Below are 21727 nucleotides of genomic sequence, written 5' to 3'. Positions count from 1 at the left end.
GCCGGGCGCTGTGATTGGTTCTTCGAAGAAAATAAAGCTTGGAACAAATGGTTGCGAGCTGCAGTGTGGAGGTTCCAGCTCAGTGTGACAGCTTCACGGGAAAACAACGATACCACAAAGGGATGCCCCTGGTGGGACTTTATCACATCGAGGGGACTCTCTGAGAGAGTTTCTGTGATGTACAGCATGTCTTTGCAGATTCATGCACAGTGCCGAAGCATTTTATATCAATTTGACGTTATCGTAGAGGACTCAAAATGGCTGCGTTGTTGCTATTTTTTCCAGGACAGCCGCAGCAGCTGGCTGGGCGCTCACAGACAGAGAGCAGCGATGTTAGCCTATCTGGATGTGAAACTCGACTCAACAGCGCAGATCAAGAATTACCAGTTTACATAGTTGCTTTCCAGCATTATGTTTTGGCTTCTTGACGCTACAGGAGTTGCCTACGTTATATGCTGCAACTTCTTACACATTTGAGAAATGTTATAAAAAATAATTAATTAAATTAATAATTAATTGTCAGAACAAAATAGTACACACACACACACACACACACTCAAAGAGAACACACAAATAAATGTTACAAATAATCATAAATGGCAATAATGCTAAGTATCAGACGAGTCATAAACGAAAAGTTAAGCACAGGACCGGCAGTGAATTAATAGTCTCACTGCCAGGTGCGTTAAACCTCAATCAATGGGCGTGGTTTCAAGTGGACGCCTATAAATTGTTTCCGGTCGCTCCATGGCTTGAATGCTGCCACTTGAGTTCTTGTATAAGGTATTGTCCTGAATATTCTCCTGCTATGAGTGCACCAAAGCCCTACATTGGCTGTAAAATAGGGTTACTTTCAAAAGCCCAAAATCGTTATGAGGGGATTTTGTATACAATTGATAAAGTGAACTCCACAGTAGTGTTGGCAAAAGGTGAGTGGCGTGGGCCTATGCTTGACAGCCTGTCAGCATGTTCAAGAACGACATGCATTTTGCTGAGTTTTTTTTAAACATGAATGTCGTCACTTTCAACATTTTCTCTCAACTAGTCAAGTGTTTTGGAACGGAGGGACGACCCACTGACAGACCAGCACCACCGAAAGATGACACCTATGAGTACATCACTTTCCGGGGAAGTGATATTAAGGACATTACATTGTGTGAACCTCCAAGATCTTATCACGGCCTACCCCCGGATCCTGCAATAGTACAGGTTTTACAAGAACTGCATGGCTCACACCCCACATAACCTAAAAGTTGACAAATTATATAAAGACTCCGATAATGTGTGTTAAATTGTTTTTACTTCTTTTTTTCAGTCATCCAGTTCAGGCTCTCCAGGCATCTACTCAGCTCTCGGACCATATAGCCCCTTAAGGATGCCCGCCTACAACCAGCTTGCTGCCAGCTCTCTACTTAATCAACAGTATGCTGCAGCTTTTGGCTTTGGTAAGTCAGTGAAGGCACTAGCAAATGTATTGCTAGTAAACTAACCATAAACCCACATCCTTAGTGAAGATAAATACTTTTAAGTAGGTTGTATGCATACTACAGTACTGGATTTGTTTTCTTATGCAGGGCCTGTTCTTCCAGGCTTACATGTTGTAAGGGGACCCATGGTGGAAAAGGCTGTTCAAACCCTCCACGTGGACAGATCTAGGCAGAGGGGAGGCTTGACTCCATCCCGGGAGCAGGAGCGGCAATGGGAGAGAAGGAGGCCTCAGAGGCCCAGAGGAGAGAGTTCCCAGACCAGAAGGGGCACTGGAGCCATCAGTAAGCATACATAATTGCAGTGATGAAAGGCAAAATAAAATACTGTCTTCACTAATTGAACTAAAGTGAATAGCTTGGATTGCTTAATAGTCCTGAAATGTTTTAGAACTCTGTTTAGGGTGTTCAGGAAATGTCCATCGGTGCAATTGCAGTCTTAAGAGTGAGTGTAAATGTTTTCTTTTGGGTTTTTTTTACATTTAAGTGAAGTCAGGCCCAGGTGTGCCCACTGCTCAGCGGGAAACTCGGCAGCAGAACTATGAAAACAGGTCACCACCAAGAAGACAAGGTAATTGTGGAACATAGTTTTGTAAGTGAACTTTTTCTGGATACAAATGACAATGTCCTATTAACATTCAATGCTTTTTTTTTTTTTTTTTTTAATATAAAAATAAATCTTAGGAGCTCGGAGGCGCAGGAACCGTAGTAGAGGCCAGCTGATGGTGGCTAATGTTCCATCTGCCATCCTTAAGTTTGACACAGACTTTGATTTTGATTCCTCAAATGCACAGTTTATTAAGGAGGAGCTGGAGAGGGAGGTGCAGGACAGGATGAAAGGTTGGTACATCTGCTCAAGTGATCACAAATGCACCACTGCATTTTATGATTGGGCTGATTAGGGCTGCAACGACATTTGATTTTCATTGTTGATTAATCCGTCCAATTATTTTTCTGGATTAATCGATTAGTAGTTTGGTCTGTAAAATGTCAAATGGTGGAAAATGTCGATCGGTGTTTCCCATAGCCCAAGATAATGATCTCAAATGTTGTCCACAACTCAAAGATTTTTAGTTTATTGTCATCAAGAAGCGAAGAAACAAGAAAATATTCACCTAAGAAGCTGGAATCACTGATTTGTTATAATTGACTCAAACCGATCAACAAAATAGTTGGTGATTAATGTAAAAGTTGAAAACAAATCAATTAATTGATATTTGCAGCTTTGGACACAATTCTCTTTTCCACACATGTTAAAAGATTTTTCCATTTTGGCACAGGTCCTTGCAATTTAAATGGAAACAACCTAAAACCAGCAATAACCGGAACTTCAAAAGCCGGAAGTATGTCATTTTAAAGGGACAGTTCGCCTCCAAATCTTTTTTCGATTATGCTCCTACTCATGGACGAGAGGCTTGTCCTCCCTGCCTGAGCTGTAACTGTAGCTAACTGATACTGCTGGGCTGGCTCACCTGAGCTAGCAGGACGCCATTAATGTTTACATCTTGCACAGTCACAAGCCTCTCGCCCATGAGTATGCTTCCTTTTTATGCGGTGATACGGTTCCATAGTTCCAAAGACAGACATCTCTACGGACAATAGCTCCAACACTGGGAAACTCGCACCAAAACGATCTAGATTGCTCAATGGCACTGTAGGTATGAGGAAAATATGTATTTTTGATTCTGGGTGAACAGTCACTTACTGTGTGTGGTTTGTGAATAGATGGGCATGAGTTGAAAACTAGTGAATCTGTTTTCAACACTTTCAGCTTGGTCTTTTATAGCGCTTCCTTCCAGGTTATGTGCAGTGCATATTTCTGTTTTACAGATGGAAACCATAAGGTAGAGAAAGAAATGCACTCAACTGCAGATGATCATTTTGGACCAAAATGCTACTACGACAAAGCAAAGTCTTTCTTTGACAACATCTCATCTGAGAATAAGTTCAGGTAAACAAGTGGCCTTTTTATCCTCAATATTCAAACCCTAGTTTCTCCTGCTTGCAGAGCTACAGGCTAGTGCCTCTGTTTGTCAACCAATGGTTTCAGACTAACATGGGCGGAGGAGCGGAAGCGCAATCTGGAGACTTTTGGGGTCCCTGGACGGTTCCTGAGGGGCCAAGGCTTCAGAGGTGGCTACACTGGACAAAGAGGATGGGGCACTCTATCTTCTTACAGAACTCGGAGTGGACGGCTGTAAAGGTCAGAGTTTGATAACAAGGTGCTAAAGCAACCCCATCCTCCAATGATGGCTTCCTTGGGTGTAACAAATGGGACTTTTACCCATTATATCAGGAAAAAGCAGCTTTGTCACTGTATGAAGGACTTTTTCTTTTTTTTTTTTTTTTTTCCTTTTTCTCCCTGAGGATGTTATCCTGTCCCCATATTGCCAGGATTGTATTTTTCTGTATAGCCTTTTTGTCATTTGTCCCCATTTTGAATATGGATGCATGGTTCAGTAAATTGTCTACTGTGTGACATAGTCATTTTCCCCTCAGATTGTTTACCCAAGAGTGTTTTGTTTTTTGTTTTTCTTTCCCAATTAAATGGGGAGTGTTAAGTTTGTTTTTTTGCTACTTGGAAGAATTTCACTCCCAAACGTGTATTGGTTTCATGTTATAAAGTATCTTGCTTTGCCTCTTGGGAGTACATTTATTTCATCAACAAATGTAAACTATGAATATTGACACAAAATGAACTAAACTTAATTGTATTTAAAGGCTAAATCTCATTGCTTTGTTCTGTCATATTGAAGCAACAAGTGAGACTAATGCAAATAAACTGGAAATAGCTGGTGCACTTCTCTTATGCTCTCTGATAATACATCCCATTATATTGTCATGTTAAGTCACGTGCACAAGTGAGCTTTAAATATGTACACCTTGGGTTGGACCATCCTAATATACAGTGGTGTTCTTGGCAATAAATCTTACACCGTTGGAAAGCCTGTTTAGTTCCCTTTCAAATAGTGCCCCTTTTTTTAAAAGGAACATGCATTTGTGGGATGAGCAGCAGCGTGAGTATGTGGGTTGCGCCCATGAAAAATTTGCCAAATCTTCTCTGCCAAAGCCGAACAGCTTATTCTGCCATTGACGAGTTTAGTGGATTGGATGATTGAAGTTTGAAGCAACAAGACATCTTGGCAATTTAACAATGTATTCATTTCACAAACAGGAGCCTCAGTAGCATGTGGAAGAACATACACAGCCATAACAGTCTGGCACCTCCTTGTGCAGGTCACGAGCCTGGTCACACACTGCTGTGGGATGGCATCCCATTCTTCAACCAGCATTTGTCGCAAGTCAGTCAACGTGGTTGTGTTGGTCACTCTGGCATGAACAGGACGCCCAAGCAGATCCTACAAGTGTTCAATGGAGTTGAGGTCAGGACTGCTGGCAGGCCATTCCATCCTCTCCACTTTGACATTCTGGAGGTAGTCTCTGATAAACCCCGCCCTGTGGGGTTCGAGCATTGTCATCTTGGAGGATAGAGTTTGGTCCCAGACTGTGGAGATATGGGATTGCCAGTGGCGCAAAAGTGGGTATGTGGCGCATAGGGGCGCAGTACCATGTGGGGCGTCAAAGCGATGGTATTTCCTATATGTGGCTGCTGTTGTGCGTTTCTAAATCATTTCTGCATTTCCTTAATGTTATATAACATTTTAGAGAACTGAGTAGGTGCCCTGTCTCATAAGATTCCATCATAGAATGTTGACCTAGGAGGGGGGGCGTGAGCAGGTACGAGTAGTGAAGTAGAGTAGTATGGAAAAAGAACAAAGCAAAACAGCTGTTGGGGCGAAAAAGAGAGGGGGAAAGGAGATGACATGTTAAGGGATGTGACAGTTAAGTGGATGGTGAAAGGCAACCGGTAGGATTTTAAAGTGACGTCTGTGCTTGGAGGCTTGCAAATATTCATGTTAACAGACTAGCTAGCGTTTGCTAACACTGGGAATGTAGCAGCCAAATGGGGGGGTTTAGCTTAGAATATGCAAAACCGAGGTTGCTGAGCCGAAAACTGTTAAATATAAGGTAGCATGTACAATAAATGATAAAAATCTGGAAAACGACTAATGCAATAACTGGAGACTTGCAAATATTCATGTTAACAGACTGGCTCGTGTTTGCTAACTTAATGCAAACCAATGTTGCTGATAGTTAGTTAGATTTTGATTAAACCCTATGGTACCAATCCCATGCATGACATCTCAATTTTATTAAGGTAAAAATAGCAACTGGTAAGTATAAGATAGCATGCACAATAAATGACAAGAAGGGGGGGGGGGAATATATATATATATATATATATATATATATATATATATATATATATATATATATATATAAAATCCAAAATGTGAACGTAATTTCAACAGCAGCACAACCTTACTGCATAATAGTTGTCCTATCTGATGCCATCACTAGGCTGATTTAAGAATTGAATTTAGGCTGCTATATTTAACAGTGAGTTCATTTCATTCAGGTGTGAGGATGGTGGATCAGGAAAGACAGGGGAAGGCAACAGGTAGGTCTAACATTAGGTGGAAGTGTAGGGGGAGCCACTTGATACCAACAGATTCATTTCTTCATATTATTGATATGGAAAAACTAATGAAAAATCTATTACATAATGTTTGTTTGACAATATGTCTTAGTGGAGAAGAACAAAGGCAAGGAGTGAATGAGACAGACATGAGGTCAGCGATGGCATCACGTAGAGATGAGACCAGTGATGACATCAGGTAGGAGTTCTATTCGTTAGACCACACAAAACTAAATGTCCAGTATGGTTTAAAGTTCTGTTGACCAACCTATTCACTGTGTCCTTTTTGGGGGTAGAAATACTGCAGACAGAGATAGAAAGCCACTCACCACTCAAATCACATCAACCAGGGGTGATGATTAGGTTGCCAATTGTCACAATGTGGTTGCCAAGGGCAACCAGGCGACCGTTAACGTCACTGATATAGTTTGAAAGATAAACCTTTATTAGTTAAAGCCCATACATGATGATGTCTGGCACACGGGGGGGGGGGGCGCCAAAATTGTTGCTGCATACCCCTCTGACACTGGGTAGTTGCGCCCCTGGGGATTGCCACTGGTTGCAGAATCTCATCTCTATATCGCTCTGCATTGAGATTGCCTCCAATGATGACAAGCCTAGTTTTTCCAGTGAGGGAGATGCCGCCCCACACCATCACACTGCCTCCACCAAAAGGTGTTACTCTATCGGTGCAGCAATCAACATAGAATTGTCCGCGTCTTCTCCACACTTTGACCCTACGATCCAACTGCCGTAGGCAGAATCTGGACTCATCACTGAACATAACATTCCTCCACATGTTCAGGTTCCAGTGCATGTGTTGCCGACACCAGCGCAAACGGGCCTGACGGTGAAGGGCAGTCATGGCAGGACTCCTGCTGTTCGTGCCAGAGTGACCAACACAACCACGTTGGCTGACTAGCGACAAATGTTGATTGAAGAATGGGATGCCATCCCACAGCAGTGTGTGACCAGACACAGAAATTCCAGTGTTGCAGCAGCAAAATATCAGACACACAGCACACATACAGAATATACGTGAAATAATAGGATACAATATACATGAAATAATAATAGGATAGAATATAAGAACAAATAATTTAAAATATATACAAGTTGGGAATAAAAATTTACAATATTTAACTAGTATTCATAAAGCTGTAGATAAACATATTGTGCAAGGTGCACTTAGTGCAGTTGTGATGTCTATGAGTCTTATCTAACACTCAGTGATGAAGTGTTAAAAAGTTGAATTACCTGTGGTAGGAATGATTTCTTGTAGCGGTCCGTGCGACATCGAAGCTGTCGGAGTCTCTTAGAGAAGGTGCTCCTCTGTTGGACCAGTGTGGGGTGGAGAGGGTGGTCGGGGTTATCCATGATAGATAACAGTTTGTTCAGTGACCTCTTCTCCACCACAGCTTCAAAAGTGTCCTGTTTGCAGCCAATAACAGAGAAGGAGGTGCCAGGCTGTTGTGGCTGTGTATGGTTCTTCCACACGCTACTGAGGTTCCTGTTTGTGAAATGAATAAATTGTTAAATTGCCAATATGTCTTGTTTCTTCAAACTTCAATCATCCAATCCACCAAACACCAAACGAGTCAATGGCAGAATAAGCTGTTTGGCATTGGCAGAGAAGATTTGGCAAATTTTTCATGGGCGCAACCCACATACTCAGCGCTGCTGCTAATCCCACAAATGCATGTTCCTTAAAAATGGGGCACCATTTGAAAGGGAACTAAACAGGCGTTCCAACGGTATAAGAGTTATTGCCAAAAAGTATTGTTACCACAGAGAAATAATCTACCAAATACAAATTTCCTTACTTTTTGTGCTAAGTTTATTAAAAACTGGATCTGCTGGGAAATGCATTATCACAAAGCTGAAAACAGGGTAGTTTTTCTGAGCCCATGGATATTTAGCCTGCTTGGTTTTGAATGCATAACTTTTTTGTAGTAGGCTATTTTTAATTTGATTTGGTAATAGTAGGCCCAGTTAGCCTAAGTAAATTATCTTAATACTTCTTCCACCACTGATAATAGATGATCCTTATTCTGGGACAGTAGCTAAGGCCTATTGGTGTCTAATTGGTTCCCTTGTCTTTAAATAAGGAACAGGTGTTTTTGTCCAACATATTAAAAACGTCCAGTTGTAGCCTACAGTCGGCCTATCGCTTGATCTGAGAACTGCAGACGTCCCTGATTGACAGTAACCTGGGGAGGGAAAAGCTCGTCAGATGTCAGGTGCATGGCGATATTTTAACAAGCACGAGACTGTGGTATCATGATGTATTCACATTTTTCTGAAGGTGTTAAAAAACAACTTTGGCAACCACTTTTCTCAATTGCTCGGCGGAGCTTTTGCGCACAATGTGGACTGATTGGCTTTCATGAATCAGACAGAGATACTCCGTCTAGTGAGGGAAAGTGGTAGGCTACTCACAGTCCGGGTTATACCAAAAACTGAGGGAGAGGGATTTCCCCCTATCACGTAACAGTTTATTATCTGTGTCATTTTTTGCATGCACACCATAAATAACGTTCATCAAAATTGTATGTTAAATTACATTGAGAGAAATCCAGTGTTTGCTTTTTTTCCTTCGTTGATGACAGATATACGTCACTGTCAATACCCCCATTCCCTGGTAATGGACAAACTATGTAACCAAATAGAGGGCTGCGCTCCAGATAATAAATGTTAGAATAAAATAAGCGCTTTTATTTCCCATATGACAAAATGTCGGTGGCATTTTCATCGGTGCGTCCAAGGAGTAAAGGAGAGTTAACACAGCAAACGATTCAAAAGGTAAAAATCCTGAGATGGGTCGCGGCGCTTGTGATTATTCTAGTCAGGATGGGAGTGTGCGGTCCGCCGCCAGTGCAGAGAAAGTAGCCTGTGGTGGATATCGGAAGAAATGGCAACTGGTATTGTAACGTTACAGTCAATTGAAGATGCGAACCAAACAAAGCCAATGACGGTGATGTAGGCAACCGCTTTATAGGCTCATCACTGTATGGAGCTGTTTCCGTGTGATGCTGTTAACCTCGCTGCTTTTTTTTCCTGACGAATGAGGAATATTTTTTATTATATGTTAAATATATATCAGCGTTAGATTGTGTGATTTGTTACCAAGAATTTCAAAAGCGCAACACCTGAACTGGGCTTTTGTTAGTTAGGCTATAGGTGCCAGTTTATTGTCAGACAGCATCCCGACAGGTTCAAGTGGTTATGGACATCCGTTTTGTTGCAAAAATATATATGCATCCACTGAGAAAGGCAGGAGGATGGTGGGAAACTGAACCCTGAGCCATATACTCCTCAGACTGCTGCTGTTTTTATCCTTAACTGAACGGTTTCTGGTAAAAATAAATAAATTAATTAAAAAAATAAAAACTGAAAAGCTGCTGCTTCATTTGGCTCCTGACCCAGAAATGTTCATTGATCATTGTTGATTGGTTGAAGTTCTGATAATCCAGGACATTACTATGCCTTAATAGGGCATATTTTAGTGTATCATTTGACTTGAGATACTGTGAACTGAAGTTGTTTTGCTGTCTCCCAAAGATGCTGGATGAAAATCATCATTTAATACAATGTATAATGGACTACCAAAGTAAAGGCAAGACAGCTGAATGCACACAGTAAGTGTTATACTCCTAACTGGTGCTTTGTGAGTGTGATATTAGGGTAAAAGTGAGTAAATTAAGCTATGTTTCATTTTTTTTTTTTTTTTTTTACAGGTATCAGCAGATCCTGCACAGAAATCTTGTTTACTTGGCCACGATAGCAGATTCAAATCAGAACATGCAGTCACTACTACCTGCAGTGAGTCACTCATGAGGTTTCAGGAAGTAATCTTGCATTGCCAGACCTATCTCCACAGTGCTGACAGTAGATTCCCCATCTTCATCAGATTAATTTTGCTGCTGCCATCCTCACCTTTTCTCATTTAGTAAATACTCATAACAAATCCAGAACAAAGTCTTTGAGTAGACAAAACATCCACTTTTCACATAATTTGTCCACTGGTAAATCTATAATGCAAACAAAAATATTACCATTTAGCAGACAATATAGGAGTCAATATAAAATCCGGACATCAGGAAATGGAGGACAGCAATCAGGATGCATATTCTCTAAACTGCTGTTTTAATTGATCAACTATGTTTTTCACTTCCAGCCTCCCACTTCCAACATGTCCATGGCTCCTGGAGGAATGAGTCAAAGTGGGGGACACACTCCAAGCAACCTCAATGACAACATGGCACAAGGACTGCCCCCCGCATCATTGATGCAGAGCCAAATGAGCAATGGTGAGATCACAAATGTGCATTTTACAGACTAATTCTAGCCAACGTGGAATTTATTTTCCACACAAACCCAGACGTGCATGGTGTGCACACATACAGCTCCATCTTGTTGTCCGTCCCCTGTCTCGAGTCCCCCTCTGGTCCTAACTTTGCTGCATGTTTGTCTGCAGATCCAATACCATGTCTTGTTTGTCCGATTGTCTCTCATCTTTATTGCCTGCAAGTATCTGATGATCTTATGTTCAGCTAATAGTCAGATTTATCTGTGGCAATAGCGATTTTTTTTCTTCTTTATGTTTCTAATTCATTTCACACATATCATTAACACTCCTTGTACAACCATGTAAGCTTCCAGTAAAGATGAACTGAATGTGGACCCATGATTAACATGACATGGCACCACATGGGAACGTGTGCTGGCTGCTCTGACTGTGCGTGTGTGTCGTCAGGCCCCAGCCATGTCCCCATGCAGCAGCAGTCTGGTCAGGTGCAGTCGGCGATTCCCTCCGCATCCCTCAGCCTGCCAGCCAGCGGCTACGGTAGCTCGGCCCCAGCCTCCGGCTACAGCCACGCTGCGTCCGCCTCCCAGGGCAGCATGATCCAGGGCCCTGGGCCTGGCTATGGCTCTTCCTCCTCATCTTCCTCCACATCCTCATCTTCCTCTTCCTCCTCCCGCAGCAACCTCAACATGCAATCCAACCAAGGTGAGCCAGGTATAGAGGAGCCTAATCATCAGGATATTTGGTCTATTTTTATGGAAAGGAATACTTTCAGGCTCATGGATTCGGGACTTCATTATCATAAACTATACTCTCAAGATGCAAGATGCCTCATTTGTTTTTATTTAGTTGTTTAGGTATGATTCAAGATTTGGCACTTAGAGGAAGGGATTGATGAAATAGAAACCATATGGTAAAACAGTGGGATGATTTTATGATGAACTTTTTTTTTTAATAATGAACGTCTGTAACATTCAAGCCATTGCCAAATGAGTTGCTACAAAGCTAATTGAGACTATCAGCTCCACAAAACTCTCTCTGTATTTCTCAGTATGGCTATGTTCAGAAGATTGTGTCGTCTGGCGACTTTCGCACACAGAAACTCAAGTGAAGATAATTACCTCTTCTGAAGAGTCCAGCATGTTTTTTTAATCCTCCGTGTCTTCCTTGGCTACTAGCAACTGCGTGGAGGAGGGGTGGGGGTGGTGCGCGGAAGGCTTGTATCATGTGGACGCGCCAACAGTTTTGTTGTCATTACTTAGAATTCCTCATGGGGGTGACAAAAACTACGCACTATAGCTTTAAAGAATTTGCTTAAATGCATATATGCACTCATCAATCTGTAAATTATCATCCTATGTAACGTAACCATCAAAATAACCAAACACATTCAGTTCATCAAAGAGGTTTCCTGCGTCCTCCCTTCTTTCTTCTGCTCCAGGCTTTACCTCTCCTAATCTCTGACTCCTGACCTGAGATGCTGCCCTCCTCTCCTTGGATGTCTGTGTGGATATCTCTGTTTATGCACTGAATTCACTGGCTTTGTTTGCATTTATACTTCAGAGCAACATCTTGAAAGCATCTCTTAAAAGATTTTTTCTTTAAGAGACCCCTGACTGCTATGGACCCCTTTTGGCTTATCCCTGTGCCCTGATTGCCAGTTTCACTTCTCAGTATGCTTTGTATGCCATTGAATGCTAATGCTGGTATGTGCAAAGAGTGTGTCTGTGTATATTAATGTATAAGATCTCCCCCCTCCCCCATAATCACACCTCCTTTTCAGTCTCCATGATGCACCAACAGTCAGCCACTCCACACTACTCCTCAGCCCAGGCTGGGGGCCAACACTATCAGGGACAGCAGGCCATGGGCATGATGGGTCAGGGCAGTCAAGGAAACAGTCTGATGTCTCAGAGACCCATGGGATCCTACCGCTCCTCACAGCAAGGTAGGTGGTGAGACTTCTTCATGCCAGGTTGGTGTGGCAATGGGTTTGTTGGTGTTTGAGTACATAAATGGATGTGTGACTACAGTTTGGATTGAAATTGTCAATAGGTTTTCATTAAGTGTGGCTTTGGATGCAAGTCTCACAGTTTCCAGATTGATGGAAATGCTAAGTCTGTTGAGGAAGTATTAGTGCGTGCATGGTATTCGTTTTCGAATTCAAAGATGTGATATTGAAGGTCTGCAAATTTGCCTATCCCAGTTGCCTTCCTGTAACTTTAAGGAACAGTCTAGAGATGTATCACTTGTGTCACATTAGGTTCCTGTCTCTGTAAATCACTTAACTTGTGCTGTGTCAGCATGTGCCTAATAATAGCTCGATCCTGTCCTGTTATGTTTTTGGAAGTGTTTAGACTAGGCACGTAGTAACAGATATATAAAAAGGATGGGATACTGTTTCCTGGGAAACAGGCCATGATTGTATGTCCTCATTCACCCTGGTACACTATTATCCTTGCATGACTGGGTGAAGTATTTCCAGATAGAACTTTGTTATGGAATTGCTGTGTCCATAGTTAAGCTGCTCGCTCACCAGCTACTCGCTGATTGGTCCAGTGGTGTTGCTAGGGCTCTTCTGTCAACCGTGGTCATATTGGGAATTATCAGATATGTTGCTATGAAATTGTTTTGCTATTTCTGCAGAAGTTCAAATGATTTTTTATGCTACAGCTCATCTCTGTATTTGGAAAGTTTTGGGCCAATTGTGGTGTGTAAAGGAGATTAGAATGTGACTGGCTTTTCAATGCATTTTTTTTCTGTTGGTTTTCTGAGTTTGTTAAATAAAGTTGAAAGGGAAAGGGAAGAAGTGGAATCTGGAGTTTCTGCACACCACTACCAAGCAGAGATCAGATTCTTCCTGATAACTGGCTCTCTGTAATCCTTTTTCTCCTCTAAAATTATATCTCCTCTAATTCGTCATGGAATTATTCATTATAATTGCTCCACTTTAATTAGTGTCTCCAAAATTTGGGTTGGCCCAAAATAGCATCCTTCATATTATTATTTCAACCCACAGAAAATCAGCACCAGTGAAATACAGAACATAAGTTATAAAGAAAATTATAATTGGCATATTCGTTCTCTCTACTCATTACTATTCATAACATCCTCATAACTAAATGACGACTTCCAAAAAAGCTGTCTATAATAATCGTCTTTTATAATCTTTAATTTTTGTCTTTCATTGTTCTTAATTCACACATATGCACACACACACCTTCAGGCTGCCTAAATTGCCCAAGTGTCTTGGCACAGCCCCTTTAGTCTCCAACTCAGCGACCAATTGTTCCAAGCAACTGTTTAACAAATCGTGGTGTCGCCTGTCTTGCAGGATCTGCACAGCAGTACATGGGACAAGACGAGTTCTACGGAGAGCAGTATGGACACACTCAGAGCTCCAGCGAGCCCATAAACCGGCAATATTACCCTGATGGTAATCGTGCACATCCATAAACTTCATACACACAGCTCTCAAACACACAATGCCACATTATAGGTCATGCAATTTCTTTTTAGCACTATCCCACTGGCCTGAGCCAGATTAACTGCAGTGCTGAAGTTTCTGCTTGTCCTCCCAGTCATTGTCTTTTTCCCTTACTGTGGGAGAGGAAGAGTATTGGAGAAAAAAATGGCAAAAGACTGACATTGGTCTCAATTCTGTTTTCGACCCTTTGTGTCTGTGTCCATACTGTCCCCTTTGGTGTGCCGAAATTTCAGATTTCAGAGAGTGCCATAGCAGTGTGTTGAGGAGAGAGCGCAGACTTCTTCCAGCGTGTTTCTTTGTGCATAAAATTGAAGCGAGAAGCTTTGAAAATGTTGTCTGTGCTTGTAATTTAGTCGTTGCACATGTATTATTAATATTTTGGCTTCAAACTGTGAATAATAATTTCTCTTCTGTATGTAAGTGGGTATTGCTTTTGCAGAGGAGTTGCACATGTTGAACAGTGTTCTCTACAGGTCACGGAGAGTACACGTATCAACAGTCTTCATATGGTGAGCAAGGCTACGACAGATCCTTTGATGAGTCTTCACAGCATTACTATGAAGGAGGTAACCGTTATACATTTTGTCATTTCCAACCATGTGTTTTAGATATATTGTCCTGCACCGTTTGTCTAAATGTGTCCAACCAAAACTATAGTAGTACTACCTCATATGATTAATAGCTGATATGTACCTGTGTGTTTATATAGCTTCAGGTAACTCTCAGTACAGTCAACAGCAGGTGCAGTATCAGCAGGGCTCTGGCCAGCAGCAGCCCTTCAGCCAGCAACAGTACTCCTCTCAACAAGGCTACAGCGGACAGCCACAGGGATACGGTTAGAACAACCAACCAAACAACCTGTTGTCACACAAGCATAAACACACACCCAAAAGTAATTAATACATGTATTGAATGTAACCCCTTTGCTACAGGTCCTGGCCAGGGTGGATCCTCCCAGTATTCTCAGTACCAGCAGGGTCAAAGCCAACAGTATGGCTCCTACCGCTCCTCCCAGGGAGGCCCTGGAGCGCAGACGCAGAGGCCCTATGCCTACGAACAGGTACATCAAATTAGATCAGATTTCTCAGAATCTCTGAAACTGGCTTTGCAACACTGACTAATACCCATTTACCTGTAGGAAATATGTATATTATCCCTATTAAATGCTTATTTTGGATGGAATTTGCCGGTCAATTTATAAATAAGTATTAAAATAGAAAACAATAACAAATAATCTGCCTTTAATCTATTCCTTACAATGCATCCAAATACCGTTGAAGGCAGGTGCTGCACCAGTAGAAGACAATAAAAACCTAAAGGTCTGCACGCTGTAGCTCCCTTAAGTGCAATTTATTGGCACATCTGCAATTGAAGTTCCGAAGAAGAGCATTAGCTCAAAAGGTCACTTGTAGATGTTCCAATAGATTGCTTTTAAGGGAGCTACAGTGTGCAGACCTTTGTCTAATTTTTTTTTTTTCATCCTTTGTTTGCCACAACCGATGCTTCATACCATGCTTGATATTTTTCTAATGCTGCTAATCTCTGATTTGTCAAATTAAGATGTATGATGATGTAGTACGATGTATAGAGCACCAACCCAAGCAGACTTAGAGTCACCTAGCCCTCAAACCCGTTATTTGTAATAAATCATATTATTATATTTCTATTATATTAACCTTTGTTTCTTTTTCATTTTCAAATTTAACTATTACAGGATTAACTAAAAAACATCAGGAAAGCTGATGCCTGTAGGAATAATGGGGTAGCTTTAAAATATTCTTTTTTGTCTGTCTGGGTAACAAAAAAGCAAAGAAAAAGTGAACAACACAATGTATGAAATGCAATCTAATCTCTTAGTGTAAATCATTTTACATTACAGGGCCAGTATGGAAATTATCAGCAATAAGGGACAACATTGTTGTACTGTTGGAAGAAAATAAAAAAAGAAACGGTTCAGCAGTGACGCGCTGGCTCAGCTGTGGATTAGAAGACCTGGCTGCCTCAGATTTATTATCCTCTCATTAATCATCATTCTAGCTAAGAATACATAATGTATTAAAGTGTGGTGCTTCCCTTGTCTGTTTTGCTCGCTGCAGGGTTGTAGCTTGTAGCTGAAGGTGTGGAGTGCTACTGGCCACCCAACGGAAACACAGGGTGTTTGTAGAAATGAGGCAGTTAATGTAAACCTTCCATATGGATTAAATAGGGTACTAAAAAGGAGCAGTAGTCATTTGATGAGCCTCAGCAAGTTGCCTATTTCCTCCTCTTTCTTCTCCGTCTATGCCTTTCACTTGTCTGTATCCCATCCCCTGCTTTAAATGTTTATTTTATTTTACAAGCCTCTGTTTTTATTCTTTTTTTGTGGTGCACAGAGTGGGCCCGTGGATTGAGAGACTGAGACTTTAAAAAGCAAATTAGCCCTGAAGGAAATGTTCCTTGATATTTATCTAACAGACTAGGTCCAGCTCTTGCTCTAATTCCTAGTTGAGATGCTGTTCAAAATAAGGTAAATTAATTTCATGAAGGTGAAAAAGTTGATCCTTAAACCTGACTTGATCAGGAGGTTGTATGTGTTAGTCAAACTGTGATGTGTTGCTGTGTGGTCTAACATGATGTGTTTCACTCTTTGCGTATGTCTTTCTGAGGTAATAGACACAATAGTTAGCTGACTTATCCAGACTTAACAGCGTGTATCACTGTCCATGATAATCATACATCGTGGTAGTATTTTTGGCATATATTTTCGGTGGCATTGCTCTACACAGACATATGTTATTGTGAAGAGTTAGGAGGGGTCACACTACTCTGATGCCAATCAGTAATGATTTTATATACTGTAAAATCAAATTGCCACTTTGTCTGCACTTTATTTTGCAGTGACAGTGTATGTATTGTCTGATATTTTGGATTGTAGTGCAATCCAGGCTGTTTTTAACGAATGATCCTCAAAAAGCCAAAGTAACACATGAATAGAACGGTAGTGTGTCCTGCACCTCTACTTCAATAAGTGCAATACACTCAGTCAGTCATGTTAAGGGTTGGTTCATATGGTGAGCTTACACTATATCATTATTTAGTATAGTAGTTGGTTGACATACAATGATGGCAAAGACTAGGGCTGGTTTGTCTAATGTTATTCAATGTAATATTGCAGGTTTTAACTGACATGTCATATTTAGGACAATTATTTTCTGTATTTGTGTGACTTATAGACACATTACGTAAAGCATTTCATTATAAACATAAAGCTTACTACTTCAAAAACATTTTTTCAGTGAAAATGTTTATCATCATTCATTGTATTAGATATACAAAATAATGTTAAAAATAAGACAAAGGGTATAGAAGGTTCATTTTTATCTACCCTTGTGTGATTACAAAATGGGCATTCAGTAGGCCTATATTAAGTTGTTTATTGATTTGTTTATTTAAAAGAAGGCAGACAACACCTCTGGTCATTTCACTGATCACTGTTTCTTACAGTTTGAGCAGTAATGTGGATTATTAGTGTGAGGGTGAGGGTCCAGCTTTGCAGTATATTCACTCAACTTATCTCAGAGGGGTAAAATAACACAAAAGTTGCAGGGTTAATCAAAAATGGGAGAATACTGGCTGTCAAACAGCTAAATAACTATGTGCCACTCAACAGTGACAATCACAGGCTTCTCTATACTACATTGAATTTGTATCAGTGTTTCATTTTACTGTGAGCTGAACATGTATGGCAAGTATTTTCTAGTTGTGTGAGTGTGTGTGTGTGTGTGTGTGTGTGTGTGTGTGTGTGTGTGTGTGTGTGTGTGTGTGTGTGTGTGTGTGTGTGAGAGAGAGAGAAAAAATGAGTGAGAGAAAAATGAGTGAGAGAGAGTTAAGTTTGGTCTGCATAATCCAAATATGAATGTTATCTACTAAGTCTGCATTACCTGATCTTTTCTGCTGTCTTTTGTTACTGTTTGTTATATAAAAAATAAACTAACATTCACCTTTTGTATGTCTGCATTTTGTGGATTTATTAAGGAAATGTCAGAAGTCACACATCATGATACAAAACAAAGTTTTTTATTAACTTTTTCTGCCCAGCTGAGACAATTATATTATATAGTATTTTATAGTATAAGTATTACAGACATGGGTCAATGAATTACAATATTTTTTGAGACTGCATTAAAAAGGTTGGCAGGTCTTATCTCAGCTCAGAACGTTAAATTATGGAGCTTTTCATGGCATCTCATTCACAACTTCTTTTTTTTCTGCTGCCCCTAAATGTACCGTAACACTCCAGCACGTTTGATGGCGGTAGAGGCCCAAATCGCAGTGATACCGTAATTAAAAATCGCATATACAAACTGTCCCTTCATGGGTTCCGTAGTTCACAGGGCTGCATTATCCATGGCTGCATGTATGCAGGCAGTAGTAGTTGTCAGAGTCTTTCTCTATCACTGGTAGTTGTGTTACTGGACATGCCTTAACATTATAAAACAAATGATGTCCATCGGAACTAACAGAACTGTAGCAGCTGTCAGTTATTTGCCCGAGAGAATATTTGCTTGTTACTAGTAATTGTTACGGTCGGTGACTTTGTCAAACCGTCGTTGACTAACATTAACGTTAACGCTAACGTTACTTCAGAATAAATAACGTTAACTGTCTGTTGAACGTCACAATGTTGGCGACATTGTCGAGATTTAAAAGGCCTCGGTGGCTTTCTCCGGACATAATTTTAGGATACATATTAGGACAAGAGGTCAGAAGAAACGAGGTGAGCTTGTTCAGTCACAGTTCTCCAGTATCAGCAGCGTGGAGACCGAAAGTCACCGGTGGTATCCGAGATATCAGCACCTCCTGTACGCTGTGCGCCAAAGTCCGAGGAAACCCGAAGAAGAGAGAGCTGTCTGAAAAGAAGCTGGTAAAGTGCAACCTTACAGTTATAACCATAGACATATCTATATTATGTCTATGGTTATAACACTTTCCCAACCTAGTGTTTTTTCACTGATCTATAGGCTACAAGTCGTATGAATAGAGATAATTAAAAAGTAACGTTACATAAAGAGAGTCAGTCCAGTAAAAGCCCAAGTTGCCTTCAAAACAAAGACAAATATATTCCTATATTTGGATCATAGTCTGTCTCCTTGTAAAACGCCTAACGTGCATACATAATATTTAAACAGATAATAGTTTCTTTTTTAAATCTACAAAAATCACATCACACGTCAATTCTTCATCAAGGGATGCCCAAAAACGTCTCCCTAGGGGTATTTCTGACATTGTTATATTAGGCTATATATTAATTTCTCATAAGATTGTTCCACTGTAAAATTAATTTTATTAATTAATTTTTATTTTTTTTAAATTAAACACAGCTTTTAGCAGTAGCCTACAGCCCTTGTTATTTTATTATGTATTTGTTTTTGTGTAATCCATCCTAGTATTGTGTTGTTGATGACTCACAGTGTGGATTAGACAACTGTTTTATGTGTTTCTTTATTTGGCCCATAGACCCGTCACTTTGTGGACCATCGCCGTGTGAAGTTGGTGGCTGGGTCAGGCGGTAAAGGAGCCAGCAGCTTTCACAGTGAGCCGCGAAAAGAGTGGGGTGGACCAGATGGAGGGAATGGAGGTGATGGAGGAAGCATCATTATCAAGGGTAAGTTGGGTGTCCGTCTGGTTTAAGGAATGTGTACTTACACGAGACTGTTTGCCATGTATATTCTACAATTGTCCTCTCTTGCCTTTAGACTAGGGATCGACCAATACTGTTTTTTCAAGACCGATACCTATTTTTAATAGTTAATGAAACCAATAACCGATATTTGGAACCAATATGCATTTACAGTGAAAATTTTAATCTTTAAATCAAAATTAAGATTTTGGAATGTTACAAACTCCAACAGAAAACTTTGTTTAAATGCTTTAAGCAATTATTAAATAAATTAGACACTTTCAGCAATATAAACACATAGTCAGATAGTGTTGTGGGCGGGACATTAAGTCAGACTCAGTGGTGAGTGAAACCGAAGTGGAGGGACAGACACAGAGCTGTAGCGGAGCCAAAGTAGCACACTTTTTAATTATATAACTTTATCGGTTATCAGGCAAATAAAATGCTGATACAGCAAACTGCCAAAAAAGGGACCAATAATCGGCCAAGGCCGATAATCGGTCCATCCCTACTTTAGACACCATATATTAACTATGTTATAATTTCAGACTGCCCCCTTTCAGGCAGGAATGTGATTAGATTAGTCGAGAATCAAAAACAATTAGGCGCTTCCTTTGCCATGTTATTCAGTATCATGCTAAAATGTGCTTCCATTATTAATTCCTTATTTGTGTGCTTTCAGCGGACAAGTTTGTCAAATCATTGGCGCAAGTAGTTCCGGTTTACAAGGGAGAGGACGGGCAATCAGGGGGCAGCAAGAACTGTTATGGCAGGAATGGCAGCCCAAGCTATATCTCTGTGAGTCCGTGCATTTGATCATAAATTACATGCAATCTAGCAAAATATAATCTATGATATATTTTTTTTTTTGTCACGTTTGTACCATAAACCCTTACCTTGCTTTTTTTTCTATTCATAAAAGGTACCATTAGGCACTGTGGTGAAGGAACAGGGGCAGACAGTAGTGGACCTTTCTGAGCACGGCCAGGAGTATCTGGCTGTATTTGGAGGGGCTGGTGGCAAGGGGAATCGCTTCTTTCTGTCCAATGAGAACCGTGCCCCAATGACTGCAACCCCAGGAATGACGGGCCAGGAAAGGGTCCTTCAGCTAGAGCTCCGTACCATGGCCCATGCTGGACTGGTGAGAAAATGCCGCCTATGTTTGAAATAACATTAGCAAATTGCTTTTCAACACCACAAATGTAATCAACTGATTTGTTTTTACTATCCCATTAGGTGGGCTTTCCTAATGCTGGGAAATCATCATTGTTGAGAGCCATCTCCAATGCCAGGCCTGCTGTGGCTGCTTACCCCTTTACAACACTCAACCCACATGTAGGAATTGTCAATTACAGGGATCATGAGCAAGTTGCAGGTAGTTGATTTTAAGCAAATAATTAATATATTATAGAGTTATTATTATTCATTATTTGACCATGGTATAATCAAGTTTTTATATGACCTCGCTCTGTATAATTTGCAGCTTTTTTCGGTATAATATATATGTTCCACTTTTACCCTTGCTCTGTGTAGTTGCTGACATCCCAGGCATCATTCGAGGAGCCCATCTCAATCGAGGCCTTGGCATCTCTTTTCTGCGACACATAGAGCGCTGCCGTTTCCTCCTCTATGTTCTGGATCTGTCAACTCCGGAGCCCTGGACCCAGCTCAAGCACTTGCGTTATGAACTGGACCAGTATGAGCCTGGTCTATCCCGGCGGCCTCAGGCCATCATAGCCAACAAAATGGATCTACCTGAGGCCCGGGAGAAGCTAGAGACTCTACAGAGCCACGTCACCCAACGTGTCATCCCCGTGTCGGCTCTCACGGGACAGAACACAGAGGAGCTCATCCTCCACCTCAGAGAGCTTTATGACGGATACCTCAAAGGAGAAGGGAGTGGGGAAGGCAAACCAACTAGGTGGTAGTGGAAACAATTTCCTCTTGCTCTACTGATATTTTTTAAGATATACTGTATATATTTATATTGGAAGATATAGAATGTATTTAAATTGCTTAATAAATATATAAACAAAACAAAATTCAATGTGTGTTATTTTATTAATGACTTGCAGCATATTGCTCAATACACTGAAAATATTTGAGATTTCTTGAAACCTTTAATACAGCTTCATGCTACACAATAAAGGTAACATATTACATATACAGTATTTATGTTAAAAGACGGTACACTTTTAATGTTAGAATTAAATGCCTTTTTTAGGGTGAAGAATGTTAAGACAAATCATAA

The 21727-nt window shown here is 40.7% G+C and overlaps 2 protein-coding genes across 6 annotated transcripts; both read left to right on the top strand.

Annotated features, from left to right (window-relative positions):
• Positions 1-34: 34 nt before the first annotated feature.
• lsm14b (LSM family member 14B) lies at positions 35-17790 on the top strand. 5 transcript variants are annotated; one of them, XM_078255404.1, is made up of 11 exons: positions 3344-3435; positions 3535-3687; positions 9586-9662; positions 9762-9846; positions 10202-10334; positions 10781-11035; positions 12114-12278; positions 14291-14383; positions 14527-14652; positions 14750-14877; positions 15697-17790. In XM_078255404.1, exons 2-11 carry the CDS (start codon positions 3541-3543, stop codon positions 15721-15723), a joined length of 1236 nt encoding a protein of 411 aa, XP_078111530.1. In that variant the 5' UTR covers positions 3344-3435; positions 3535-3540; the 3' UTR covers positions 15724-17790. The 5 variants fall into 5 exon arrangements, with proteins under 5 accessions (XP_078111527.1, XP_078111528.1, XP_078111526.1 ...); XM_078255403.1 differs by lacking the exons at positions 3344-3435; positions 3535-3687 and adding exons at positions 8720-8826; positions 13665-13766; XM_078255401.1 differs by lacking the exons at positions 9762-9846; positions 10202-10334; positions 10781-11035; ... (3 more) ...; positions 14750-14877; positions 15697-17790 and adding exons at positions 35-929; positions 1046-1209; positions 1316-1445; ... (1 more) ...; positions 1972-2055; positions 2169-2324 and having other exon boundaries at positions 3315-3435; positions 9586-9665.
• A 388-nt stretch (positions 17791-18178) lies between these two features.
• mtg2 (mitochondrial ribosome-associated GTPase 2) lies at positions 18179-21518 on the top strand. The gene is made up of 6 exons (XM_078255398.1): positions 18179-18720; positions 19314-19461; positions 20159-20274; positions 20399-20617; positions 20713-20851; positions 21010-21518. The coding sequence occupies exons 1-6, from the start codon at positions 18478-18480 to the stop codon at positions 21402-21404; spliced, it is 1260 nt and encodes a 419-aa protein (XP_078111524.1). The 5' UTR covers positions 18179-18477; the 3' UTR covers positions 21405-21518.
• Positions 21519-21727: the final 209 nt, after the last annotated feature.

This window comes from Sander vitreus, chromosome 7 (assembly GCF_031162955.1).
Source record: "Sander vitreus isolate 19-12246 chromosome 7, sanVit1, whole genome shotgun sequence".
Classification (NCBI taxonomy): domain Eukaryota; kingdom Metazoa; phylum Chordata; class Actinopteri; order Perciformes; family Percidae; genus Sander; species Sander vitreus.
Note: the sequence above shows the minus strand (reverse complement) of the source record. Positions and strands in the feature narration are given on the sequence as shown.